The following is a 24,508-nucleotide window of genomic DNA, read 5'->3' on the forward strand; positions in this document are numbered from 1 at the left end:
TCTACTGATAAGGACAAGCAGTAACAGACAGAAATGGTATTGCAAAAGCAGAGAGTAGAGAATAGAGAAACTTGAGTATCAATTAATACTATAGGCCTCCAAGATAGCTCCTGAGCCATTTGTCAAGGACTAGTCATTTCTAAGTGTGGTGTGTTAGAAATGGATAGTGATAATTCAGGGAGTACTTTTAACAGATGTCTTGGGAAATTTTGAAGGTTGTGAAATAAACCTCTTTATTTGAACAATATTGTTTGTGTCTTTTAGAATTCAGAAATTCCTATACTCTTCAGTTTACAACGTGTTCTGCTCATTCTTGGCCTGTTCTTCACTGGCCTCTTGCCCTTTGTGCCCATTCGAGAACAGTTTTTTGAAATCCCAATGCCTTCTATCATACTGAAGTAAGTGGTTACCCTGTTTTCATCAATTCTCAATTACAGGAAAACTAAGACGAAGACTTGTTGATATCAATGATAAAGAATAGATTGCTCTAGTTATTTCCATATTTGATATAATTAAGATTCATTCTCTAAAATGAATAATAAAGGTTTTAAAGTATTTACCTGACCCATTTCAGGTAACAATGACTTTCAGTGCCTGTGTACTCAGAAGTCAGGTAAAAAGAATTGAGCTTAATCATTGAAACATCTAATAGCAATTGCCCTCCAACTTCCCTTACTTCCTTCTGCTTGATTGACAACTATACCCAGCTGAAATTCCATTAAGCTCCAAATTCACCACTAGTATTAAATCACCACCACCACCACAACAACAACAATGCAAAAAAACCTCTGGAGATGGGAGAAAGAATAGGATAGAGTTAGTTTTTATAAAACTAACATATTTATGTAATTCCATATTTATGTAATTTCTCTGCTGGGTATAAAGCCTTGCTTTTCACACACTAATTTACTACAAAGATAAAAATATATAAAACACTTAGCCTTGCCTGGCAAATAATAAGCAGTCAATAAATGATAACTTTTATTGTTAAATTATCTTTATCATTATTATTAGAGAGCTTCATCTCACAATCCCCTACTCGTATAATGTCATTCCTAGCTATACATTTCTAATAATAACCGAGCCATGACAAAGGAATTCAGAGCTTCTGAGATCATTTAAATGTGACTTCACCTGCATGGAAACTCTTTTCATCCCCACAGAACTTCAAAAAAAATCAAGCTGAACATTAGTACATAAGTCATTAGGAAATATCATTAAGAGAAACAAGGTGATCAGTACCCCTGTACTCAGCATCTATGTTTCATGCTTGTCTTCCAGTTTGAGTTTGTTAGTTATGAGTATGTTTATTTTATCTATTCCCAATTACATTTACTAGCAGTGTTTGTAGCTGTTTCTGAAACAAAACAGCAGAAATCATTCTTGTCTACAAACAAACCATTTTTGTTTGTTAGATTAAAATAATTCCTAACCATTTATTCCTAAAGTACTTAGCTTTCCTCTGGTCAAGAGTGTACTGTTGTGCTCTCTAGATCATCTCCATGTGTTCCTTTTAGAAGCAAATATTATTAAAAAATAGACCTATGAACAAGCTTCATAGAATTAATTTTTTTCTCTAAAAAATGATTATGGATTAAGACACTGGTAGGATATTATGTGTTTGTATATTTTATTATTATTATTTTTAAAAATTTATTTTTGGCTGCATTGGGTCTTCGTTGCTGCGCGCAGGCTTTCTCTAGTTTCGGCAAGCAGGGGCTACTCTTCGTTGCGGTGTGCGGGCTTCTCATTGCGGTGGCTTCTCTTGTTGCGGAGCACAAGTCCTAGAGCACGTGGGCTTCAGTAGTTGTGGCTCGGGGGCTCGGTAGTTGTGGCTCGCGGCTCTAGAGCACAGGCTCAGTAGTTGTGGTTCACGGGCTTAGTTGCTCCGCAGCATGTGGGCTCTTCCTGGACCAGGGATAGAGCCCGTGTTCCCTGCATTGGCAGGCAGATTCTTAACCACTGCGCCACCAAGGAAGTCCCTATTATTTTTTTTAATGAAAGACGGTACTTCCTAAGACAACATAACCATTTGTTGTCAATAACTAGTATTTTGAGTTATTAAATTCTTGGAATTCCTGAAATTGCAATCAGGACCTTCTACCTGGGCTAAAGTTAGTGGGAAAAGAGGAGTTTATTTAGAGAGCTTCAAATTAAAACTGAATTCAGAGAAAAAGACAAAAAATGAAATTAGTGGGCTTCCCTGGTGGTGCAGTGGTTGAGAGTCTGCCTGCCAATGCAGGGGACGTGGGTTTGATCCCTGGCCCAGGAAGATCCCACATGTCACGGAGCAACTAGGCCCATGCACCACAGCTGCTGAGCCTGTGCTCTAGAGCCCGTGAGCTACAACTATTAAGCCCATGTGCCACAACTACTGAAGCCTGCGCGCCTAGAGCCTGTGCTCTGCAACAAGAGAAGCCATGACAATGAGAGGCCGCGCACCGCAACGAGGAGTAGCCCCTGCTCGCCGCAACTAGAGAAAGCCTGCGCGCAGCAACGAAGACCCTACCCAGCCAAAAATAAAAATAAATAAATTTATTTTTTAAAAAATGAATTTAGTGCAGATAGGAGTTAGAAAGGAAATAAGAAATGAAGATCTGGGGAGAATAAAAATCACTCTGTGCTGTTTAACTTAGAAAGAAGCTGAGGAATCTTCGTAGTAGAGAGACTGACTAATCAGAGATGTCTCTGGACACAACCCAGAGTTAATGACACAGGTGCTGCTCTAGGCATCAAAGAGGTTGAAGAAGGAGCTCAGCTTAGGTCTAAAAGTCATGTATACTCTTTCAGTAGGAGAGATATTTTAAAAGGACAGGGCCTAGGTCTTAAAACATTGAAAGTGAAAGAAAAAAATGCCTTTAGGGTTTTTTTAGTCTCATTTTTACCCCAAATATCTTTTAATCCATAGTAAAGTTTGGTTGTGTGTTTAAATCTACTACATAACAAAATTACAGCAGACAAAGCAAAAGAAAGAGGCTTCACCAGAAAAGAGAAGAGACATGAGTTCTGGGCACCCAGGGTCTCTGGAAAGATAACTTATTAATTTTAACCTTTGAATTGTGGTAACCAAAAATTAGCTTGAAATCAATGAAAATAGAAAACCCAAATGGGCTTTGTTTGAACTTATTTTTGCCCTTTTCCAAATATTTTTTAAACATATACTAAGTGCAGACAAGGCACTCTTTTTGTTTTTGTACTTGTTTTATTTTATCACACTGATATATTCCTGTGTTTCTAATTTATGATTTAAATTTTATTTTGCCTCAGGCTAAAAGAACCACACACCATGTCCAGAAGTCAAAAGTTTCTCATCTGGCTTTCTGATATGTAAGAATTTTAGTTTCTTGATATACAAATTATTGCTTTAACTCTATTAAATACGATGCTTATAATTTAGAGCAGGCTTTCTACATGTAATTTGTGACAGGGATGTGTTGAACATCTACTATACAAATGGATGATGTATGAATCATTTAGAACTAGCTTAATTGCTAGTCACAAAACCTTAAGAAGAATTGAGAGATAATCTCATCAAACTCAGGAGAAAACTGAGCACCCACCTACCCGAAGTTAGATGATTTACAGTACTTGGCGTTATGTAGCTGGTTAGTAGCAGAGCCGGGATATATACCCATCCCCTCTACTTAGTGACTAAGTAGAGGGGATGGGTATATATCCCGGCTCTGCTACTATATATCCACGAGCCTGCAGTCAAAAATACAGTGAAAAGAAGTGTGTATAGCAATGCAATATATGTAAGAGTGTATATTGACTAATGGCACATCTCTCAGGAAAATCTGCAGCGAGACTTAACAGCAAAAAGGAAGCCCTGTCTATATGGTGGGCATCTACTTTAGATAAAATGCGTTAAATTCTAAGACATGTTGAGTTTAATGTTAGGTAAAACCCACAAAGTTATTGTGCTATACTTTGCTTTAAAGTGGAACCTTGAATGCTTAAGTCATAAATCACAACCTTTTATCACTAGCTCCTCTTTCATAGAGTTGGAAAACTAGTTGTATCTTTTCTCTGTGCCACAGGGTTTCTTCTTTTCTGCTGTATTCCTGATTTAATTTCTAGTTTTTAAGGATGCATTTTTAATTGGTGTTAAATGCATATGATTTTTAGTTTCTGTTACTTAATCATTCTAATAGACATAAACAGAATAGAAATAGTATGTGTAGCTTTTCAGTACAGTAAGTTCCCATCTTGCTCAAGTGATTTGTATTCTAAAAATTCATTTTTAAGTTAGTTATTTGGAACTGAAAAAAAAATGCTTTTTTTTTCCTATATGAAGGATAGTGTAATTAATGGACATTAGGTTTCTTTTTTTTTAATATACATTTATTTATTTATTTATTTTGGCTGTGTTGTGTCTTTGTTGCTGCATGGGGGCTTTCTGTAGTTGTGGTGAGCGGGGGCTACTCTTAGTTGTGCTGGGTGGGCTTCTCATTGTGGTGGCTTCTCTTGTTGCAGAGCACGGGCTCTAGGAATGCAGGCTCCAGTAGTTGTGGCATGCAGGCTCAGTAGTTGTGGCGCATGGGCTTAGTTGCTCCGCGACATGTGGGATCTTCCCAGACCAGGACTCAAACCCGTGTCCCCTGCATTGGCAGGCAGATTCTTAACCACTGCGCCACCAGGGAAGTCCTGGACATTAAGTTTCTAAGATAGCTCACAAAAGACTAATTCATTTTGTAAATGGACTGTGATGTTATAGAATTTGACCCAAGTTCACTGCTTTATTTTAACTTGGAAAGTTAGGAACACCGACTTCCCAGTTATCTCTCACTCTCATTATGGTGCCAGCAAGGAAAGTGAGGAAGCCCCTTATGCACTGAGCTGCTTCAATAAGAATACATCTCCTGGGGATCTAATGGCAGCAAGGAGTAGAAAGGAGTTTCAGCAGTTAAGATACAAATGCATCCACAGTAGCTATTATTGCTTGAGGCCGTTGGTTATATTGCCAAAACGTTGGGATTAAGTTCAACTAGGAATTATAAACTTTAAATTGACTAAGTTAGGACTGAGGACTAATTTTAGTGCTCCTTTAGGGCTAAGGAGTACCTAAATCTGTTGTGTGCTTTTCTTTTCTAGTCTACTAATGAGAAAAGCTTTGTTCGACCACCTCACTGCCCGAGGCATTCAGGTAAGTTTTTGGAATGATGCATTTTAGAAACAGCATAGTTCAGCAGTTTAACACAAGTTTAAGGGGCAGGAACTTTTAACTAACTTACTATGGTCCTGACTCTGCTTCTGCTGCTTTACTGGTTCTCATATGAAGACCTTAAGCTCTGCCTTACAGTTAACAAGAAAGTATTGGTATTTCAGAATTCACCTATGTATTGGTGAGAATAGCTGAAGCCGAGAGGTGGGACAGTCATATTTAGTGAGCAAAGTGGAATTTGTTTAAAGGGGTCAACGATTTCTTAAAATTGCAGGTTATTTTTAAGTGTGCTGAGATTGTAGTGGATAAATGCTACCATAAAAATAATTTTCTATTTTAACATTTCTTCTCATATTTCTCATGTTTCTAATTTTCAGGTGTATGTTTGGGTATTAAATGAAGAGCAGGAATACAAAAGAGCTTTTGATTTGGGAGCAACTGGGGTGATGACAGACTATCCAACAAAACTTAAGGACTTTTTACATAATTTTTCAGAATAGAAAAGGAGGTACTCAGAAGCATTCAAAGAAAACATGAAAAGACTTAAGAAAAAAAATTGTTATTATTTCCCTAAGCCATTTCTGGAATGGTAAAAGGTTTAATCAGTTAAGTGTTTATTACCTCATTTTTAAGCCTGTCTGAGAGTGTAGAAACTATATATTGTATATCTATTTTAAACAATATTGCGTATTTTACATTTGTAAATAGTTTGTTTAGAAAGAAAACTGGTTATGAGATGTAAGTAGAAGATTATCGATCAAGATTTCTGTATATGATGCAGTATTCTACTATTATAGTAATTCTGAAATCAAAGACTATTGGATAAATTTGACATTAGTCTTCACTGGAATAAGATTAACTAATTAGTAAGACAGAATTATTGAAGGCCATTACAGCTATCCGAGTTGTCTTCTTATTTCTAGGTACATCTTAGTTAAAGGGGAAAAATACAGTGAAAGGAGAGCTCAGAAATCAGTGATGTAATTATCTGACAAGTTGAATATTGTTAGCAGAAAGCAGACTCAAAGAAATAACTGAAAGTTTATTACATAATCAGAAATAAAATCTGTAGACTAAATTCGAATTTCTTGGTTGCGGTTGTCAATAGGGACATTCTATTTGGAATCTTTTTCAGGTATGTAACAAAGCTACTGTGTCTTTTTGTTTTTTGTAAACATTAAAATTGGACTTAATTGTAAATTAAGACAAGATGCAAATAGTCACATTTTTGTTTCCTCTAAAGAAATGTACATTTTCCATTGTTGGCAATGACTAACTGTCTGGACCTACATCTAGATTTTAAATAACATCTTGAATCCTAACAGTCATATGAAACTGATGAAAGTGCGTATCACTGTGTCTAAAACAATAGTATAAGCCACCTCCTCCTGATCTTTAAGAACCTATTCTTCTGAGTATTAGTGGAAACAGAATTTCTCAAAGCATTAGGCATCACTTTCTCAGATTTTCTGACGTGACTTCATGTAAATCTGTTTCTAATCTTTTTGACTTATTTTCGTTATCTCTCTGGGAGGTAAGTATCATCTGGAACATTTGAAGTTTGCCAGCTAACAGCTACAATGGATGATCATACTCTCCCACCTGGATGACATAAATGACATTTGTTTTTTTGTTTAAACTGAAATAAAATTTTCAGAAACAAAATAAGGGTTCTTCATTGGTGGTGTTTTTGTTTTGCAGTCATAATTCCAAATATGCTTTATAATTTTTTTTCAGAATTTAATGAGATGGTAAATTGATAGTGTAACTAAATACACCTGAGACTTCTCTCTAGTGTAAGGAAAATAAAATATAGAAACGCTTTTATGGTAAAGAAATTGCCGCTTGGTATTTGAGTAAATAACTTGGGCAGATAATCCATTAAGTCCATCATTTTCACTTTCGCTTATAGTAATTTATGATTATAGTTGCTAGAGATCTTTTTGATCATCTTTGATATAATTCTTTTTGCAATTTCCCCTTTCCAACTTTTGCTTTGTTATGATTCAGTTATGATGCAGTTCATATTATAGGGCAAGCATATATTTTGTGTCAATCAGTAGAAGATAAAGTACCCAGCATGGTAAAGATGTTTAGAAAGTCATGTTTTAAAAGTTTGATGATTTTATAGTCAAGGTGACTTCAATTCATTTAATAAAAGTATAGTATCTATAACAAGAGAGTTATCAGATAACATCTGAATATTGCTTTTCTGATTGGGGCATCACGTTTTAAAAGAGGTTAGATACCCTTTCATTTTCAGAGAGATATTGCTAGGCATTGCCAAAAGATGGGATTAGACCCTTTGCCTGGGATGAAGCTGGCACTAGATTTGACAGACCCAGGGACTTCCCTGGTGGTCCAGTTGTTAAGACTCTGCACTCCTAAAATGCAGGGGGCACGGGTTCAGTCCCTGGGTGGGGAACTAAGATCCCCACAAGCCATGAGGCGTGGCCTAAAAAAAAAAAAAAAAAGATTTGACAGACCTATAGTCCAGCATGCCAGTAGAATCCTAAATACATGGCAGTGGACAGCAGTTACAGGTAGGTATTTCAGTAGGCAATTGGCATGAGGGAATTTTATTTTATTTTTCTTTTTTATTTTTTTGTGGTACGCAGGCCTCTCACTGCTGTGGCCTCTCCCGTTGTGGAGCACAGGCTCCAGACGCTCAGGCTCAGCGGCCATGGCTCACGGGCCCAGCCGCTCCACGGCATGTGGGATCTTCCTGGACCGGGGCACAAACCCGTGTTCCCTGCATCGGCAGGTGAACTCTCAACCACTGCGCCACCAGGGAAGCCCGGGAATTTTATTTACTTACTATCTTTTTTTTTTTTTTGGCCGTGTTGCGTGGCATGCGGGATCTTCCCCAACCAGGGATTGAAACTGTGTCCCCTGCATTGGGAGCGTGGAGTCATAACCACTGGACCACCCGGGAAGTCCTGCCGGAATTTGTGAATTTTAACTTGAAGTAGTAAGAGTTTCTCTATAGGACTAGGGTCCGAGGCATGTTACCAAGGCAAAACAGGACACAAGTTACAAGAACTAGGACCCAGATCTTGGAAAGAAGCTCATTTAATAGAACCGAAAAACAGAGTGATAACACGGGACTAATTACAGTAGTAAGTTGACACTGAGTCCCAGAGCTGTTCAACTGCTCATTTCTGGCCAGGACTTGTTCTAGAAATTGGGGTGTGGCCCTGGCTACAGGTGGGCATCTAGTAGCCCAACTGTGGAGAAAGAATGGCTGCAGTGGGGTAGGAAAAGAGAACGTAAAACATAAATCATCGTATGTTCAAGTATGGGAAATCATTGACACAAAATACAATGTGAACGATTCTGCTTAGAGCTGTGCAACATGGTGGGCCTGAAAAGGTTTTAAAAACATATATCAAGAGAGAATCTGCCATAGATAAAAAAAAAAAGTTTCCTTTCCAATTAAGGAAAGCCATGAATGCCAGGTTGAAGAGTTTGTTCTGAATCAAAAGTCATGTGTCAAGTAGGTGGCTAAACTTGAGATGTTAAAAACAAGAACTGAAACTGCCAGACAATAATATATCATAATCATTTCCGTGCCAAAGGGAAGATGTAAATAGCAGTCAGAGACCAGGCACCAAAACAAGATCAGGACCAAAGTGGTCAGAGCAAAGAGTTAAAGAGATCAGAACGCTGGGAGCATACCAACATAATTCATAAAGCCACTAGCGATGTTTATCTTTTTCTGCCTTTTTTGTATAACACCGACAAACTATTGTTTGGAAAGTTGGATCATCCTATAAGCTGAAATAAGGATATAAGCCTAGACCAGAGAATAGTCCAGAAACCAGGTCAGAAGGCGATACAGATCCAATTAACATTAGATTGCATAAAAATTAATTTGGCAACAGTCTACAAGATGGGAACTCTTGCAGCAATCCAGGAATGAAGTAATACGTGTCCAGATGAAAGCAGGGGCAATATAAGTAGGGAAACAATGAATCTAAGCGTCTCTGTAACGGAAAAATTAATGTTACTAGATGAGCTTAAAAGGAGAAGAGAAAGTTCACTACTAACTCCAAAGCTGCAGGAAATGGGGAACTTGGAGAGGGGTCCAGTTTGGTGGTAAAAATAATGTATATGGGTACTCTTTGAAATGACAGAAAGGTGTTCGAGTTTAGGTATATTAGCCCTAGGATGAAAGGATAGATCTGGAAGAATAGATTTAGGAGTTTTGTGTACTTTATAGGTATTGTGAAGCTAGCACTTCATTTTTTAGCATAAATTTCAGCTGTTTTTATTTTATTTACTTTTTAATGTTTATAATTTATTTTTTTTATGTATTTATTTTATTTTTGATTGCGTTGGGTCTTCGTTGCTGCGTGTGGGCTTTCTCTAGTTGTGTTGAGCAGGGGCTACTCTTTGTTGTGGTGAGCGGGCTTTTCATTGCGGTGGCTTCTCCCGTTGCGGAGCACGGGCTCTAGAGCTCAGGCTCAGTAGTTGTGGCACAGGGTCTTAGATACTCTGTGGCATGTGGGATCTTCCCGGACCAGGGATCAAACCCATGTCCCCTGCATTGGCAGGCGGATTCTTAACCACTGAGCCACCAGGGAAGTCCCAAAGCTAGCACTTTAAAGGTGATATTAGTTCCTTCACAGTATTCTACTTGCAATTTGAATAGGTTGCTATGCCACCAGATGCCTACGTTGTGAATAGCATGCTTCATACCACAGTGAGACTGAATGATAACATTTTTCCCCACTCATTTATGCCCTCTTCTTTCAAAAGTAGAGAAGTCTATAAAAAAAAAGGCATAATTTTAACTCATTGCTTATGAAAATAGTACAAATACATTGGTCTTGTTTGCCCAATAGCTTTTGTTTTTTGGGTTTTTTTTGCAGTACGCAGGCCTCTCACTGTTGTGGCCTCTCGCGTTGCAGAGCACAGGCTCCAGACGTGCAGGCCCAGCGGCCATGGCTCACGGGCCCAGGCATGTGGGATCTTCCCGGACCGGGGCACGAACCCGTGTCCCCTGCATCGGCAGGCGGACTCCCAACCACTGCGTCACCAGGGAAGCCCCATTGCCCACTAGTTTTAAATTTTAGTTCCTTGAAGCCCCAAGATGGGGCCTAGGCAGCTTCTGCTGGGTGAGTTGGGATGGTTATGCTAAGAGGGGGCTGAGCAGGTATAGCTGGGTGTTACCCCTTCCCAGTTGACAAACGCTGCTTCACTTTTTTCTGTTTCATATGTGAGTTCCACATATAGTTTGACTTAAAAAAGTTTTCTGCAAAAAAATTTTTTCTTTGCTTCTGTAATCTTTGATCTAAGACCTTTTCCCCCTTCAGCCTTGAGTAGAACCTCTCTTTCTCCCTTCCTTCCTAACTCACTCTAAGCCTTTTTCATTCATTCAGTTCCTCAAGGGTTTATGGTCCTTTCTGGTCAAAAACTTTTCAAGAACAATGAGTTGGGGATATGAACAGGTAATCCACAAATATAAAAAGTCAACAATCAAAAAATGATTCACCTCACTAGTAAAGACCTATAAATTCAAACAACGTTGAGTGAGATACCAATTTCTGACTTAGAAGGGCAAGAGTGAAAGCATTGGTGAGAGGCATGGGGAAACAGGCACTCGTGAACTGTTGGTGGGAATATAAATTGGCAGAACACTTTGAGGATTAATTTGACAGTATCTTTAAATATATCCTTTCACTCCGAAGTTCCAGTGCTAGGAATAATATCCTAAGAAAATAGCAGGACAAGTACCCAAAGGTACATATGCATAGTGAAAAGTTAGAAACAATCTAAGTATGCAACATGAAGGAACTGGTTACACAAATTATGATAAATCCAAACAATGATATTATTAAAATATTAATGTTCTGTGTGTACTGATGTGAGATATTATTAAGTAAAAAGACTAAACCATAAGACCATATACTCTATAATAAAAAAATATTTATACATATTCATTTAAAAAGTGAATGATAGCTACCAAAATGTTAGTTGTGGTTTTTATGATGATGGAAATATGAGTGACTTATTTTTACTTGTCTATGTTTTCTAATTTTTCTACAATTAATAGAGATCAATTATTTTTAAAAGAATTTAAAAATAAAAGCCTTTCTAGCTACCACAGATTTGTTAGGTGTCCAGGGCCTTAGCAGGTGACTTTTTTCCAAATTCTTGAGAAGAGAAACCTTTAACTGCCAACTTGGAGTTGACCAAAGAATCCAGCTTTTCTGCTTAACCACTTCTTTCCAACAAATCAGGAAAGAGAGATTATGGCTTTGCTTTGGATATGATCCAGAAATTATCTGGACATTTTTAAAAAGTTCATAATTCCAGGGACTTCCCTGGTGGTGCAGTGGTTAAGAATCCACCTGCCAATGCAGGGGACATGGGTTTGAGCCCTGGTCCGGGAAGATCCCACCTGCCATGGAGCAACTAAGCCCGTGCGCCACAACTACTGAGCCTGCACTCTAGAGCCCGCGAGCCACAACTACTGAGCTTGCATGCCACAACTACTGAAGCCCGTGCACCTAGAGCCTGTGCTCTGCAACAAGAGAAGCTACTGCAATGAGAAGCCCGCATACCACATCTGGAGTAGCTCCCGCTCGCCGCAACTAGAGAAAGCCCACGTGCAGCAACAAAGACCCAATGCAACCAAAAATAAATAAATAAAATAAATAAAATAATTTTTAAAAATTCATAACTCCACAACTCAAAGACATTTACTTTTTATTACTTTTTTGCTCTATTTTCTTCTATCTTTTTACAGTGCATAGTTTTTGGGGTTTCTACATGGTAATGATTACACTGTTATATGTACTTTTACATTTGGGGTTTTTTTCCACTTAATATTACATGAACAGTTTCCCATGTTATAAATTCTTTTAAAAAGGTAGAATGCTATTTAACCAAGTAGATGTGCCATGATTTACTGAACTATTTCCCTTCATTAGAAATTTGTTTCCAATTATTCATTATTATAAATAATGCTGTGATGAACATTCTTATGTATACCTCACCCCCTTATACCCAGTCATGAAATCCTAGATATCAAATCTATTTATTGATATTTCTTTTCAACCCCACTGCCACCATCCTAGTACAAGCTACCATCATATATAGACTGGAACAATACAACTGCCTTCTTTTTTCTAAATTTAATGTAATTTATTTTGAATAGATAATATACTCACTGGTTCATAGAGTACAAAAGGATATACAGTGAAATTTCTCTTTCCCATTCCTATCCTCCAATCACTGAATTCCCTCTCTGGAGGAAGTAGGAAATCAGTATGATCACATATTTATGCAGTGGGTATTTATTGAGCACCTCCTGTAGGTCAGTCACTTATTAGACCTGGAGGTATAATGGTAAGCCAGATAGACATCGTATATAGACTCATGGATCTTACATTCAGTTTGAGAATACAAACAAAAAAAGTGAACAAATGTTAATTTCAAGTTGAAGCAAATATTATAGACATAAACAAGGGACTGAGCTAAGGAAGAACAAAGTCAAGCTTATTCTAGGTAAAATGGTCAAGTTAGGCCTCTTTGAGGAGGTGGCATTTATACTGAGATCTAAAGCAAGAGGAATGAACCAACCAAAGAATAGGAGGAAGAGCACTCTAAGCAGATGGAAGAGCTTATGCAAAGGCCCTGAGGCAGGAAAGAGCTTGGTGGGTACTAAGAATAAAAAGAAGAGGTGGGGCTTTCCTGGTGGTCCAGTGGTTAAGACTCGGCACTTCCAAGACAGGGGGCGCAGGTTCGATCACTGGTTGGGGGACTAGGATCCCACATGCCGCCGGGGGCGGCCAAAAAATAAAAATTAAAAAAAAGAGGAGCGGGACGTAACATAGTGAAGAGCTTAGCTATTCATGGGAAGAAGGACACTTACTCCATTGTAAATGAAAAAAATCAAGGTACAAATAAAAGCAGGGCTTTGTTCTTTGTTGGTGGGAAGATTAGAGTTTTCATCCAATGGTTTCTAATTTCTCGATGACAGGTGAGACAAGGTCTTTGCTAAAACTGGGAATGGAGAAAGGGGTGCAAAAGTTTGGAGGAAACAGGAGCCTTTCTGTCGTATTCACCTTGGGAAGTGGGAATGTGTTCCTGTTAGAGAAACATAGTGGGATTCTTGGGATGTTCTGAGTGCTAATTGGAGGCTTGAGATTCTGCATTTAAAATGAAATGAATTCAGCTGTGATTTATCAAGAGTCAAACCTGTTGATAATTTGAATTAGGAGAGTAAAAAAACTCCTGAAAAAAAGTGAGTGGGGGAAAAGAGTGAGCAGAGAGTTAAGCCTTAGAATACCTCAAAGGAAACAGAGAATGTGTGGCCTGAGAAGTAGGGAAGTAGAGTGTCCTCAACCCCATGAAAGAAGAGAATTTAAGAAAGTGGTTATCAGCAGTGTCCCTAATAGGACATTGAGGTCAAGGAAGGCAAGGGCTGGAAAGGATGACTGCATCTGGTTTAAAAGGATTGCAGCTCTATTTACAATAGCCCTGAGATGGAAACAACCTAAGTGCCCATCATCGGATGAATCGATAAAGAAGATGTGGCACATATATACAATGGTATATTAGCCATAAAAAGAAATGAAATTGAGCTATTTGTAATGAGGTGGATAGACCTAGAGTCTGTCATACAGAGTGAAGTAAGTCAGAAAGAGAAAGACAAATACCGTATGCTAACACATATATATGGAATTTAAGGGAAAAAAATGTCATGAAGAACCTAGGGGTATGACAGGAATAAAGACACAGACCTACTAGAGAATGGACTTGAGGATATGGGGAGGGGGAAGGGTAAGCTGGGACAAAGCGAGAGAGAGGCATGGACATATATACACTGCCAAACATAAGGTAGATAGCTAGTGGGAAGCAGCCGCATAGCACAGGGAGATCAGCTCAGTGCTTTGTGACCGCCTGGAGGGGTGGGATAGGGAGGGTGGGAGGGAGGGAGACGCAGAGGGAGGAGATATGGGAACATATGTATATGTATAACTGATTCACTTTGTTATAAAGCAGAAACTAACACACCATTGTAAAGCAATTATACTCTAATAAAGATGTAAAAAAAAAAAAAAGGAGGCCTGCTTAACTGGGGTTTATTTATCCCTATAGTTGATGGAATTGATACCAGACTGCGAGGGGGAAGAGGACTGAATGGTATTAAGTGAGGCTAGTAAAAATCAGCCACTTATTCTAAGAAACTGGAGAACCAAGACGTTTGAAAAGGCAGCAGTATCAAGTGAGTTGTGTCCTAAATGGGGAGGCTTATAAATGTGTGAAAATGTGAAGGAGCTAGTGGAGAGAGACTGGAAATATTGCAGAGAGAAGAATGTGGGCAAAGATCCCTTTCAAGACTGAATAGGTTGTAATTTATCCAACAAATATTTATGAATGCCTGCCAAGCCAGGTGCTTGGGTTACAGATGTATGTAAACCATACAGAACAATTCTTGCCCTCCTTGATATGTATGGCTTAGTTAGTAGGTAATCGAGAGCTGAGAGAAGAGGAGGAAGAGGTATCTTTCTTATACTCCAGGGTAGACTGGGGGTGTACAACACTGGCATGTTTTTGCACTTGAAAGAAAATAGATGAACTAAAGGTAGTGTATTAGTCTGCTCGGGCTGCCATAGCAAAATACCACAGATTGGGAGGCTTAAATGACAGAAATTAATTTTCTCAGTTCTGGAGGCTAGAAGTCCAAGATCGAGGTACCAGGAGGGGCGGTGTCTGGTGAGACCTTTCTTCCTGGCTTGCAGATGACTCCTTCTTGCTATATCCCCACATGGCCTTTTCTCTATATGCACACAGAGAGGTCTCTGGTGTCTTTTTCTCCTATAAGGCATCAGTCCTATCAGATTAGGGCCCTAGTCTTATGACCTCATTTAATCTTAATTACTTCCTTAAAGGCCCTAATTCCAAATGCAGCCACACTGAGGTTTAGAGCTTCAACATAGGAACTTGGAGGGGGGACACAATTCAGTCCATAACAGGGGGGGATGGGGGGGTCAAAGTGGAAAAGATGGAGATTGGTTACCTGTGAGGGGAGGTGGAGATAGGATGGGTAAATTGAGGAAATCTGAGACAGCTGGAGCAGGAAGCACTTGTAGCTGACCATGGAGGGGCTAAAATAGGAAATCTAGTGTGGCCTGGAATTGTCAGAGAGGAGGTGCTGTGTATTTCTTAGTTTCCTAGGATACCTACTTGGAGATTTACATAGATAGATGATACCAAACAAGCCCATAGGTTGTTAGAGAAGGAAAAAAAAAAAAAAAACCCAAACGCCTTTTCAAACGTTTAAATTCAAATTAAGCTTCAAGTGTCAGTGGGTTCAAAAGTTTTGGTATTGCTGAATAATGGTAAATTGTTACATTTATATAGCTATTTCGATTTTATTCACTTTTACATACATTCTCATGTGTTTCTCACAAAAACCTGGTAGAGCAGTTGATATTATCACATCCCCGTTTTTTAGATGAAACTAAAATTGGGGGAATTTATAAGGTCACCAGGCTAGAATTGGTGTGATTGGGTCTTCTTAACTTTTACACTCACTCTGATTTTTCTAACTTGTCTTCAATTCACTATTCAGTGCTGAGAAAAATATCAAAAACCAGGTAGAAGGGGAGGTCATAATGTGATCCTATGAAAAGTAAAATTTCCAAATAAAAGCTACAGAAGAGAAAATTCCCACATGTCAAATGTATGTTCTGTTCTCTGACATGACAATTTTTTTAAAAATTGGAGTATAGTTGATTTAAAATGTTGTGTTAGTTTCTGCTGTACAACAAAGTGAATCAGTTATACATATACATATATGTACTCTTTTTTAGATTCTTTTCCCATATAGGTCATTACAGAGTATTGAGAAGAGTTCCCTGTGCTATACAGTAGATCCTTATTAGTTATCTGTTTTATATATAGTAGTGTTACTTAAACAATGTTGACAGCACAGTGGAGATGGGAATCAATGGTTGATATTCCATCACTAACCGAAACCGTTAAACATGGAAGTAAATGGAAAACTACCACCACTTTTCTGAGAAATTCAGAAATCTCAGATAAAAACAAAAACTAATATTAAACATTTGTGAAACTAACACCCTGAATTGACATTATATTTTATTTTATATGCTTGGGTTACAGATGTATGTAAACCATACAGAACAATTCTTGCCCTCCTTGGTATGTATGGCTTAGTTAGTAGGTAATCTTAGTTAGCTACTTAGTTAGTAGGTAATTTATTTCTAACAGAAGAAATAAAACCTTACAGGTAAAATGCTATCTGATCCCTAATCCCAATCAGAATCTCCTTCCGGTTTGTCCAGTGGGTAGCCCTAGTATGAGTTGAGACAGAGAAGAGAGAGAGAATGGTATTGCTTTTCCCAGGTTCCTTTCTATAAAATCAGTTTGGGCTGACTGAGTCCTTTAACTGAAGGGCAAGATTATTTCAAGGTGGCTCTGTCTCCAGGACACTCTCCTTCCAGGTTCCAGTAACAGCTCCCAAACTTTCTCCATTCTATGGGTGGTAAGAGCACTATTACTAGTCCTTGGACATTTTATTATCCTTGTGGTTTTCTCATACTGTTGTAGATTATGTCTTATTAAATAATACTCAAACTAGTCTAATTTGAGTATGCATCTGCTTCCTATTTATTCCCTGACCGATTCACTGGGGAAGCTAGCCAAAATGTAGATTTTCAAGCCTTTGCCCCCTTTCTTTTCATTAATTCACTTAGTTATTCATTCATTCAACAGCTCTTTAAGTGCCCCATGTGCCTGGCACCAGGTAAGATGTTATGGGTACAAAGGTAACAAGACACAGTTCCTGCCTTTGAGAGAAGACACACAACAAGGAAGCAACTTAATCATGGCTAATGATGATGTGATAGAGGATTAAGGGAGCAGGTGGTAACTTTAGATTCAATGACCAGGGAAGGCCTCTCTGTGGAGGTGGCATTTCAGCCTGAAACATGAGATAAAACCTGAGGGAAGGGCATTTGAGGCAGAAGAAACCACAAGTGCAAAAGGTGGGAGAGTGCTTGGTGTTTTCAAAGAGTAGAAAGGAAACCAGTGTGATTGGAGCAAAGTAAACTGGAGATGCACCATAAGGCTGGAGAGCTAGGCAGGAATCAGATGGTGTAGGGCCTCCTGGGCAGGCCATGGTAAAGAATTTGCATTTTGTTCCAAGGGCAATGAGGAACCATTAAGTATTTTAAGCAGAGGAGGGTTGTATATGTTTAAAGATTATTCTTGCTACTGAGTAGGAATAGATTGGAAAAGGACAAGATGGAAGTAGAACCACAAATAACAAATGATGATGAGGTTGTGGAGAAAAAGAAAGCCTTGTATTACATGGTTGGTGGGAATGTAAATTGGTGCAGCCACTGTGGAAATTAGTATGAAGGTTCCTCAAAAAACTAAAAATAGAGTCTGATTGGGACTTCCCTGGGGGCATAGTGGATAAGACTCTGTGCTCCCAATGCAGGGGGCCTGGGTTCGATCCCTGGTCAGGGAACTAGATCACACATGCATGTCACAACTAAGAGTTCACATGCCACAACCAAGGAGCCCATGAGCCACAACTAAGGAGCCTGCCGGCCACAACTAAGGTGTTGGTGCAACCAAATAAATAAATATTGAATAAATAAATAAATAAAAATAGAGTATGATCCAGCAATTCCACTCCTTGGTATATATCCAAAAAAACACTAATTTGGTAAGATACATGCATCCCAATGTTCACACCAGCACTATTTACAATAGCCAAGATATAGAAGAAACCTAAGTGTCCATCAACAGATGAATGGATAAAGAAGATGTGGTATATATATATATATATATATATATATATATATATATATATACAATGGAATACTTCTCAGCCATAAAAAAAGAAGGAAATTTTGCCATTTACAACAACATGGATGGACTTGGAGGGCATTATGTTTAGTGAAATAAGTCAGAGAAAGATACTGAATGTTATCATTTATATGTAGAATCTAAAAACTAGTGAATATAACAAAAAAGAAAAAAAAGATAGAAATAGAGATATGGCAGTGAGAGTGAAGATGGAGAGAACTGGCTGGATTTGAGATGTATTTTGGAGGTAGAACCAGTGGACTTGGTGGAGGAAGAAATGGGAAATACTCTAGGCTGACTGATAGATTTGACTTCTACAAGTGGATCATTGAATGGTGGAGTCCTTTACTGAGATTGGGAAGAAACATATTTCTGGAGGGAATATGAAAAATTCTGATTCAAGTCATTCTTTGAGAAACACTATCCACAGCCCGAGTACGCATGCTTAAAGCTCTACAAAATAACTAGACAACTCCGACCCTACTGTGGAAAAAGGAATGAAGTTAACATTTATCCAATATGTTTTGTATGCCAGGTGCCATCATACCTATCATCTTATTTAATCTTTATCATAGTCCTGTGATGTTATCTCCGGTTTACAGATGAGGAAACAGAAGACCAGATGGGTTAAGTGACTCATAAAAGATTGCACAGGTAGTGAGGTGGTAAACTTGATATGCAAGCCTATTTCTTCAGAGACCAAGTTCAAAGCTGTTTCACCACACAACACTGCTGTTAAAAGGTGGGTTCTTTCCTCATAACTTTGGTCACTGAATTTCTTAAATATGACCATGGAAAGAGTGTGGTAAAAAGAATTAAATTAGCTCTTATGTAATTGTTTTCCTTTCTTTTCCAAGCAAGACTTTTGATTAAACAAATTCATGTTTGATATACATCAGTGCTGGTCCTCTTCCAACTGTTGTATGGTGTTACACAGGAGATTTTTTTTCATTTCCTCATTCTAACCATTTTCACCATATTACAAAATAAAGAAATTTGAGTTTTAAAAAATTCAGGAATTTCACCATTTCTCTTTTCTGCAATCTTTGAGGTCAAATATTAAAACTTACCAATGAAGAAACTACAGTTCTGTGTACTTAAGTAAAAGTTCAGATGAACTGTATAACTCTTTACAAGTTTTGCCCAGTGCCTTCTCTGTAGCTGATTTATTTCCCCTTTTCTTGGTTATATTCCTGCAGTCATCACTTTTAGGTCATGTGATTCTGAAATAAGAAACATTTAGGCAGTTTTGCAAAATGTAACAGGATACACTTTGTCCTATTAACCACTAACAGCGATCCAAATGTGATCTATCAAAAACTTAGATAAATGATATCATCTTGGAAGAAAAATACCTCTTGGCTCAATTGGGAAATGTTGAGAAGAACTAGGTCAAGTTTTTTCTCAAGAAAAAATTGTTGTTTTCCAAATTCACCAGTTTTTTTTTTCCAAATTCACCAGTTTTTGAAATAACTTCACCCAGACAATTTGTTTTAAAAAGTTATCATAAGAATCCGCCTGCCAATGCAGAAGACATGGGTTTGAGCCCTGGTCTGGGAAGATCCCACATGCCATGGAGCAACTAAGCCCATGCGCCACAACTACTGAGCCCGTGTGCCACAACTACTGAGCCTGTGCTCTAGAGCCCATGCACTGCAACAAGAGAAGCCACCACAATGAGAAGCCCACGCACTGCAACCGAGAGTAGCCCCTGCTCGCCACAGCTAGAGAAAGCCTGCATGCAGCAATGAAGACCCAACACAGCCATAAATAAATAAACAAATAAATAAAGTTATTTTTTAAGAAAGTTATCAGGACCACCTCATAATCATTAGAATGACTACTATTTAAGAAAATCCAGAAAATAGCAAGTAGAGAAGAGGCTGTGGAGAAATTGGAACCCTCATGCCCTGTTGGGAATACAAAATGGTGTGACTGCTATAGAAAAAGAATAGGGCAATTCCTCAAAAAAGTAAAACTAGTGTTACCTATGATCAACAATTCCATTTCTGGCTAAATATACAAAAGAACTGAAAGCAGGGACTTGTCTAGATATTTGTACACCCATGTTCACAGGAGCATTATTCACATTAGTCAAGGGGTGGAAGCAACCCAAGTGGCCATCAAGAGATGAATGGATAAACAAAATGTGGTATATACATACAATGGAATATTACTCAGCCTTAAAAAGGAAGGAAATTCTGCAATATGCTACAACATGGATGAACCTTGAGGACATTATGTTAAGTGAAATATGCCAGTCACAAAAAGACAAATATTGTATGAGTCCACTTAATATGAAGTACCTAGAGTAATCAAATTCATGGAGACAGAAAGTAGAATGATGGTTGCCAGGGACTGGGGCAGAAAGGAATGAGGAGCTTTTGTTTAATGGATAGAGTTTCAGTTTTGTAAGATGAAAGAAGTTCTGGAAATAGGTGGTAGTGATGGATGTACAACAGTGTGAATAGATTTAATGCCACTGAACTGTACACTTAAAAATAGTTAAGATGGATTAAATAAAAACATGGTTTCAGAAAATAAGTTCAAAATAGATTTGATAAATTTTGGGTGGTGGATAAATAGGGTTTTCCATCTACAGAGTCATCTCCAGAGGTTACAAGGGAGCCTGTAATTTCTGCTAACGTATACTACCTCAATCATTTGAAAACAAACTGTGAAAGTTTATGTGTGTGTAACTGGCCAACTGACATTTTATTAAAACTCCATCCAAAACAAACAAAAATTAAGATAGCATATTTTATATTATGTGTATTTCATCACAATTAAAAATTAAAAACCATTTTTAAAGTTATTTAGTAGGCCTAATAAGACCTTGACAATTTGGGAAGAGAAAAGTTTATTTCATCTGTCTTTTTTGGGGGGGGGATGGGGGGACATGTCTTGTGGGATCCCCAGCCAGGGATTGAACCCAGGCCCTCAGCAGTGAAAGCACCAAGTCCTAACCACTGGATCACCAGCAAATTCCCATTGCATCTGTCCTTAAACAAAATTGGAATAAATGGAAATATTTTAGATTTTTAATACTTTTAGAACGTTAGCATTTACTGATCATCTATTCTAAACTTACCCAAACAGAAATACTTCTATCCCTGATAGAAGAGTATTTACTCTCCAGTCATGTTCTTCCAGTGATTGAGAGCTTTCATAACTATGGGAAGCAACCCATTTCAGCTCCTTGATGTCCACTTTGGTTTGCAACTCAAATTTCTTATGCTTTGCTGCTTTGTCCACCTCTAATTTACAAGAAAATCATTTTGTTGCACTAGAGTCTGTTCTATCCTGATACCACCATTTAAATGACTACACTTTATTTTATTTTTATTTTTTTAAAGAATCTGTCTCATGACAGTCTCCTAGGGGAGATGGGGAGGTGAGTGGGAGATGGCCTCAGAAGCCACTCATCCTCATCTTTGGAAGGATCACAAAGCTAAATGACTACACTTTATTAATGAATGTGCTTTCAGGGTCTGTGTTCTAACTTACATAACATTTTAGCATATGTGTTTTGGTCTTCAGGAAACATAATAGGGTAAAAATGTTATGTTTTTTAAATCCAACAATTACAGATACACGTAGAGTAAAAAAAATGGATCTCTCATTCTTTATCTAGCTCCACATCCCAAAAATGACAATTGTCTGTCATGTGCTTGGAATATTTTCAAGCATAAACAAATCATTCCATTTTTATCACACATATCACACTATTCATATTGTTCTATAGCTTACTTTTCTCATTTTGCAATCTAGTCTGTGTTAATTATCTAAACATATTCTATTCATGGGATATTTTGAGGCATTAGTGAAAGCATAGTGTAGTTTACAACAATGCATTGGGAAGGATTTTCATACTGCTCTGTCTTACCTCTTCTTTATTCAAATGTGAAAATTTTCTCACAAAACAAGACTGATTTGAATAATATCTAAACCTGAACTCTGGTAAAACAAATTTAAAATCTGGCAAATTGCTTTTGAAGAGCTCTTATAGGAAACCATCAAAGTTAATGTGTTTTACTGTATTCTGAATTTCTGGTGTCTCTCTTTTGAGTTGTTTTTTTAAAAAATATTTATTTATTTATTTGGCTGCCTTGGGTCTTAGTTGCAGCATGCAGGATCTTCGTTCTGGTGCGTGGCTTCTCTCTAGCTGTGGCGCTCAGGCTCTAGAGCACACAGGCTCAGTATTTGCTGTACGTGGGCTTAGTTGTCCCGTGACATGTGGGATCTTAGTTCCCCGACCAGGGATTGAACCCAAGACCCCTGCATTAGAGCCGAATTTTTAACCACCAAGCCACTGGGGAAGTCCTTCTTCTGAGTTCTTGAAACTATTAGCACCAATTCTTGAAAAATCCCTGATCAACAGAGAAATCCTGTAGCCTCACTAGTACCCTATTTTCTTCTGAGGATATTAATTGCTTCTTCCTGAGGGATCAGGTAGAGGTCACTTCTTTGCTCCATGTTCTTCCTCTACATTCTCTTTGAAATGGTCATATTTTGCTCCTTAACGTCTACATTCCTATGCAACTGGTATTTATTTTAAGGTCAAGTCAGAGATTCTGCCAGGCTTGGTAGAAACATCTATGACACTCCTGACATATAATGATTCAAATTGTAGGTGGAAACATCATTATGTACTCCAGGAACAAACTCTCAAGGACTGGGGGAGGATCCCCAGAGACTTTACTGTACCAGTAAAGATCTGCGCTGTGCTTCCACTTCATCAAGTTTAAGACCCTTATGGGATATAACACCCAGATGTGTGGTTCTGGATTAAATCCTGTTTTTTGTTTGTTTGTTTTTGTTTTTTACATAAATGTATGTAGGTATTTATTTATTTATTTATTTATTGGCTGTATTGGGTCTTCGTTGCTGCTCAAGGGCTTTCTCTAGTTGTGGTGAGTGGGGGCCACTCTTTGTTGCAGCGCGCAGGCTTCTCATTGCAGTGGCTTCTCTTGTTGCAGAGCACGGGCTCTAGGCATGTGGGCTTCAGTAGTTGTGGCTTGCGGGCTCAATAGTTGTGGCTCGTGGGCTTAGTTGCTCCACGGCATGTGGGGATCCTCCCAGACCGGGGATTGAACCCGTGTCCCCTGCATTAGCAGGTGGATTCCCAACCACTGTGCCACCAGGGAAGTCCCTAAATCCTGCTTTTGATAAACCAGCTGTAAAGGCCATTTTGAGGTTGGTAAAATTTGTATATGGGTATTAAATGAGGTGAAGAATTATTGAAATGAATAGGTAGAGGTTAATAAATTGAAGGTCATAAAGCAATATGTATACAGTCCCATTTGGTAAAAATGCATATATCTATATATCTTTCCATAGAAAAATATTTCCCTGGTTGTCCAGTGGTTAAGACTCCACGCTTCCACTGCAGGGGCCGTGGGTTCAATCTCTGGTCAGGGAAGTTCTGCATGCTTGTATGGTGCAGCCAAAAGAAAAAAAAAGAATATACACTAAGGTAATCTTTGGTTGTGTTAGTATAACGTTTTTATATTTTCTACAATGCTCATAAACTGATTTTGTATAGTAAAACCTTATTTTTTATTAAAAAATAAAATAACTATAGGTTCTAGAAAAAATATAAATGTGAATTAAGTTCATTATAAAGATAATATTTCAAATCAGTGTGAAAATGTGGAATATTATATTTATGGTATTGTGACATCTGCTAATTACATGGGAAATAAAAAATAAAGAAGAATCCCTGTCACATATCTTATTACAAAATAAATTCTAAATTTATCTTAAATGTCATAAAATGAAACCATAAGGATTCTTTTTTTAAAAAAATAGGCTAAATTTATATGCTACCTCATATTTTAAAAGTCTTTTTAAAAAATAAAATCCAGGGGACTTCCCTGGTGGTCCAGTGGGTAAGACTCCACGCTTCCAATGCAGGGGACCCAGGTTTGATTCCTGGTTGGGGAACTAGATCCTGCAGGCATGCCGCAACTAAGAGTTCGCATGCTGCAACTAAGAGTCCGCATGCCTGGCGAGAATCCCGTGTGCCACAACTAAGACCCGGCACAGCCAAAATAAATAAACAGACAAACAAACAAATAAATAAAATAAAAATAAAATCCAGAGGCTTGGGCCAAGAAGGTGGAGTAGAAAGACCCTGAGCTCACCTCCTCCCTTGGGCACTTCAAAGTTACAAGCATTTACAGAGCAACTACTGGTGAGAAAGACCTGAAGACTGGCAGAAAACATCTTCGACAACTAAAGATATAAAGAAGGCACTACAACAAGGTGGGTAGAGGAGCAGAGATTTGTATAATCAAGACCCATACCCGTAGGGTGATGACCCACAAATGGGAGGATAATTACAATTGCAGAGGTTCTCTGCAAGGAGTGAGAGGTCCGAGCCACGCATCAGGCTCCCCAGCCCAGGGGTCCTGCACTGGGAAGATGAAACCCAGAACATTTGGCTTTGAAGGCCACTAGGGCTTACTTTTGGGAGAACCAGAG

At 38.3% G+C, this 24,508-nt stretch overlaps 1 protein-coding gene across 1 annotated transcript in view; it reads left to right on the plus strand.

The window, feature by feature from the left end:
* GDPD1 (glycerophosphodiester phosphodiesterase domain containing 1) overlaps positions 1-6,248 on the plus strand; it is a 44,419-nt gene extending 38,171 nt beyond the window's left edge. Inside the window, 4 exon segments of the mRNA XM_032615042.1 lie at positions 265-398; positions 3,268-3,327; positions 5,095-5,146; positions 5,542-6,248. Of these exon segments, the coding sequence (XP_032470933.1) occupies positions 265-398; positions 3,268-3,327; positions 5,095-5,146; positions 5,542-5,664 (369 nt within the window). The 3' untranslated portion in view covers positions 5,665-6,248.
* The last annotated feature ends 18,260 nt before the right edge of the window (positions 6,249-24,508 follow it).

This window comes from Phocoena sinus, chromosome 20 (genome assembly GCF_008692025.1).
Source record: "Phocoena sinus isolate mPhoSin1 chromosome 20, mPhoSin1.pri, whole genome shotgun sequence".
Taxonomy (NCBI): domain Eukaryota; kingdom Metazoa; phylum Chordata; class Mammalia; order Artiodactyla; family Phocoenidae; genus Phocoena; species Phocoena sinus.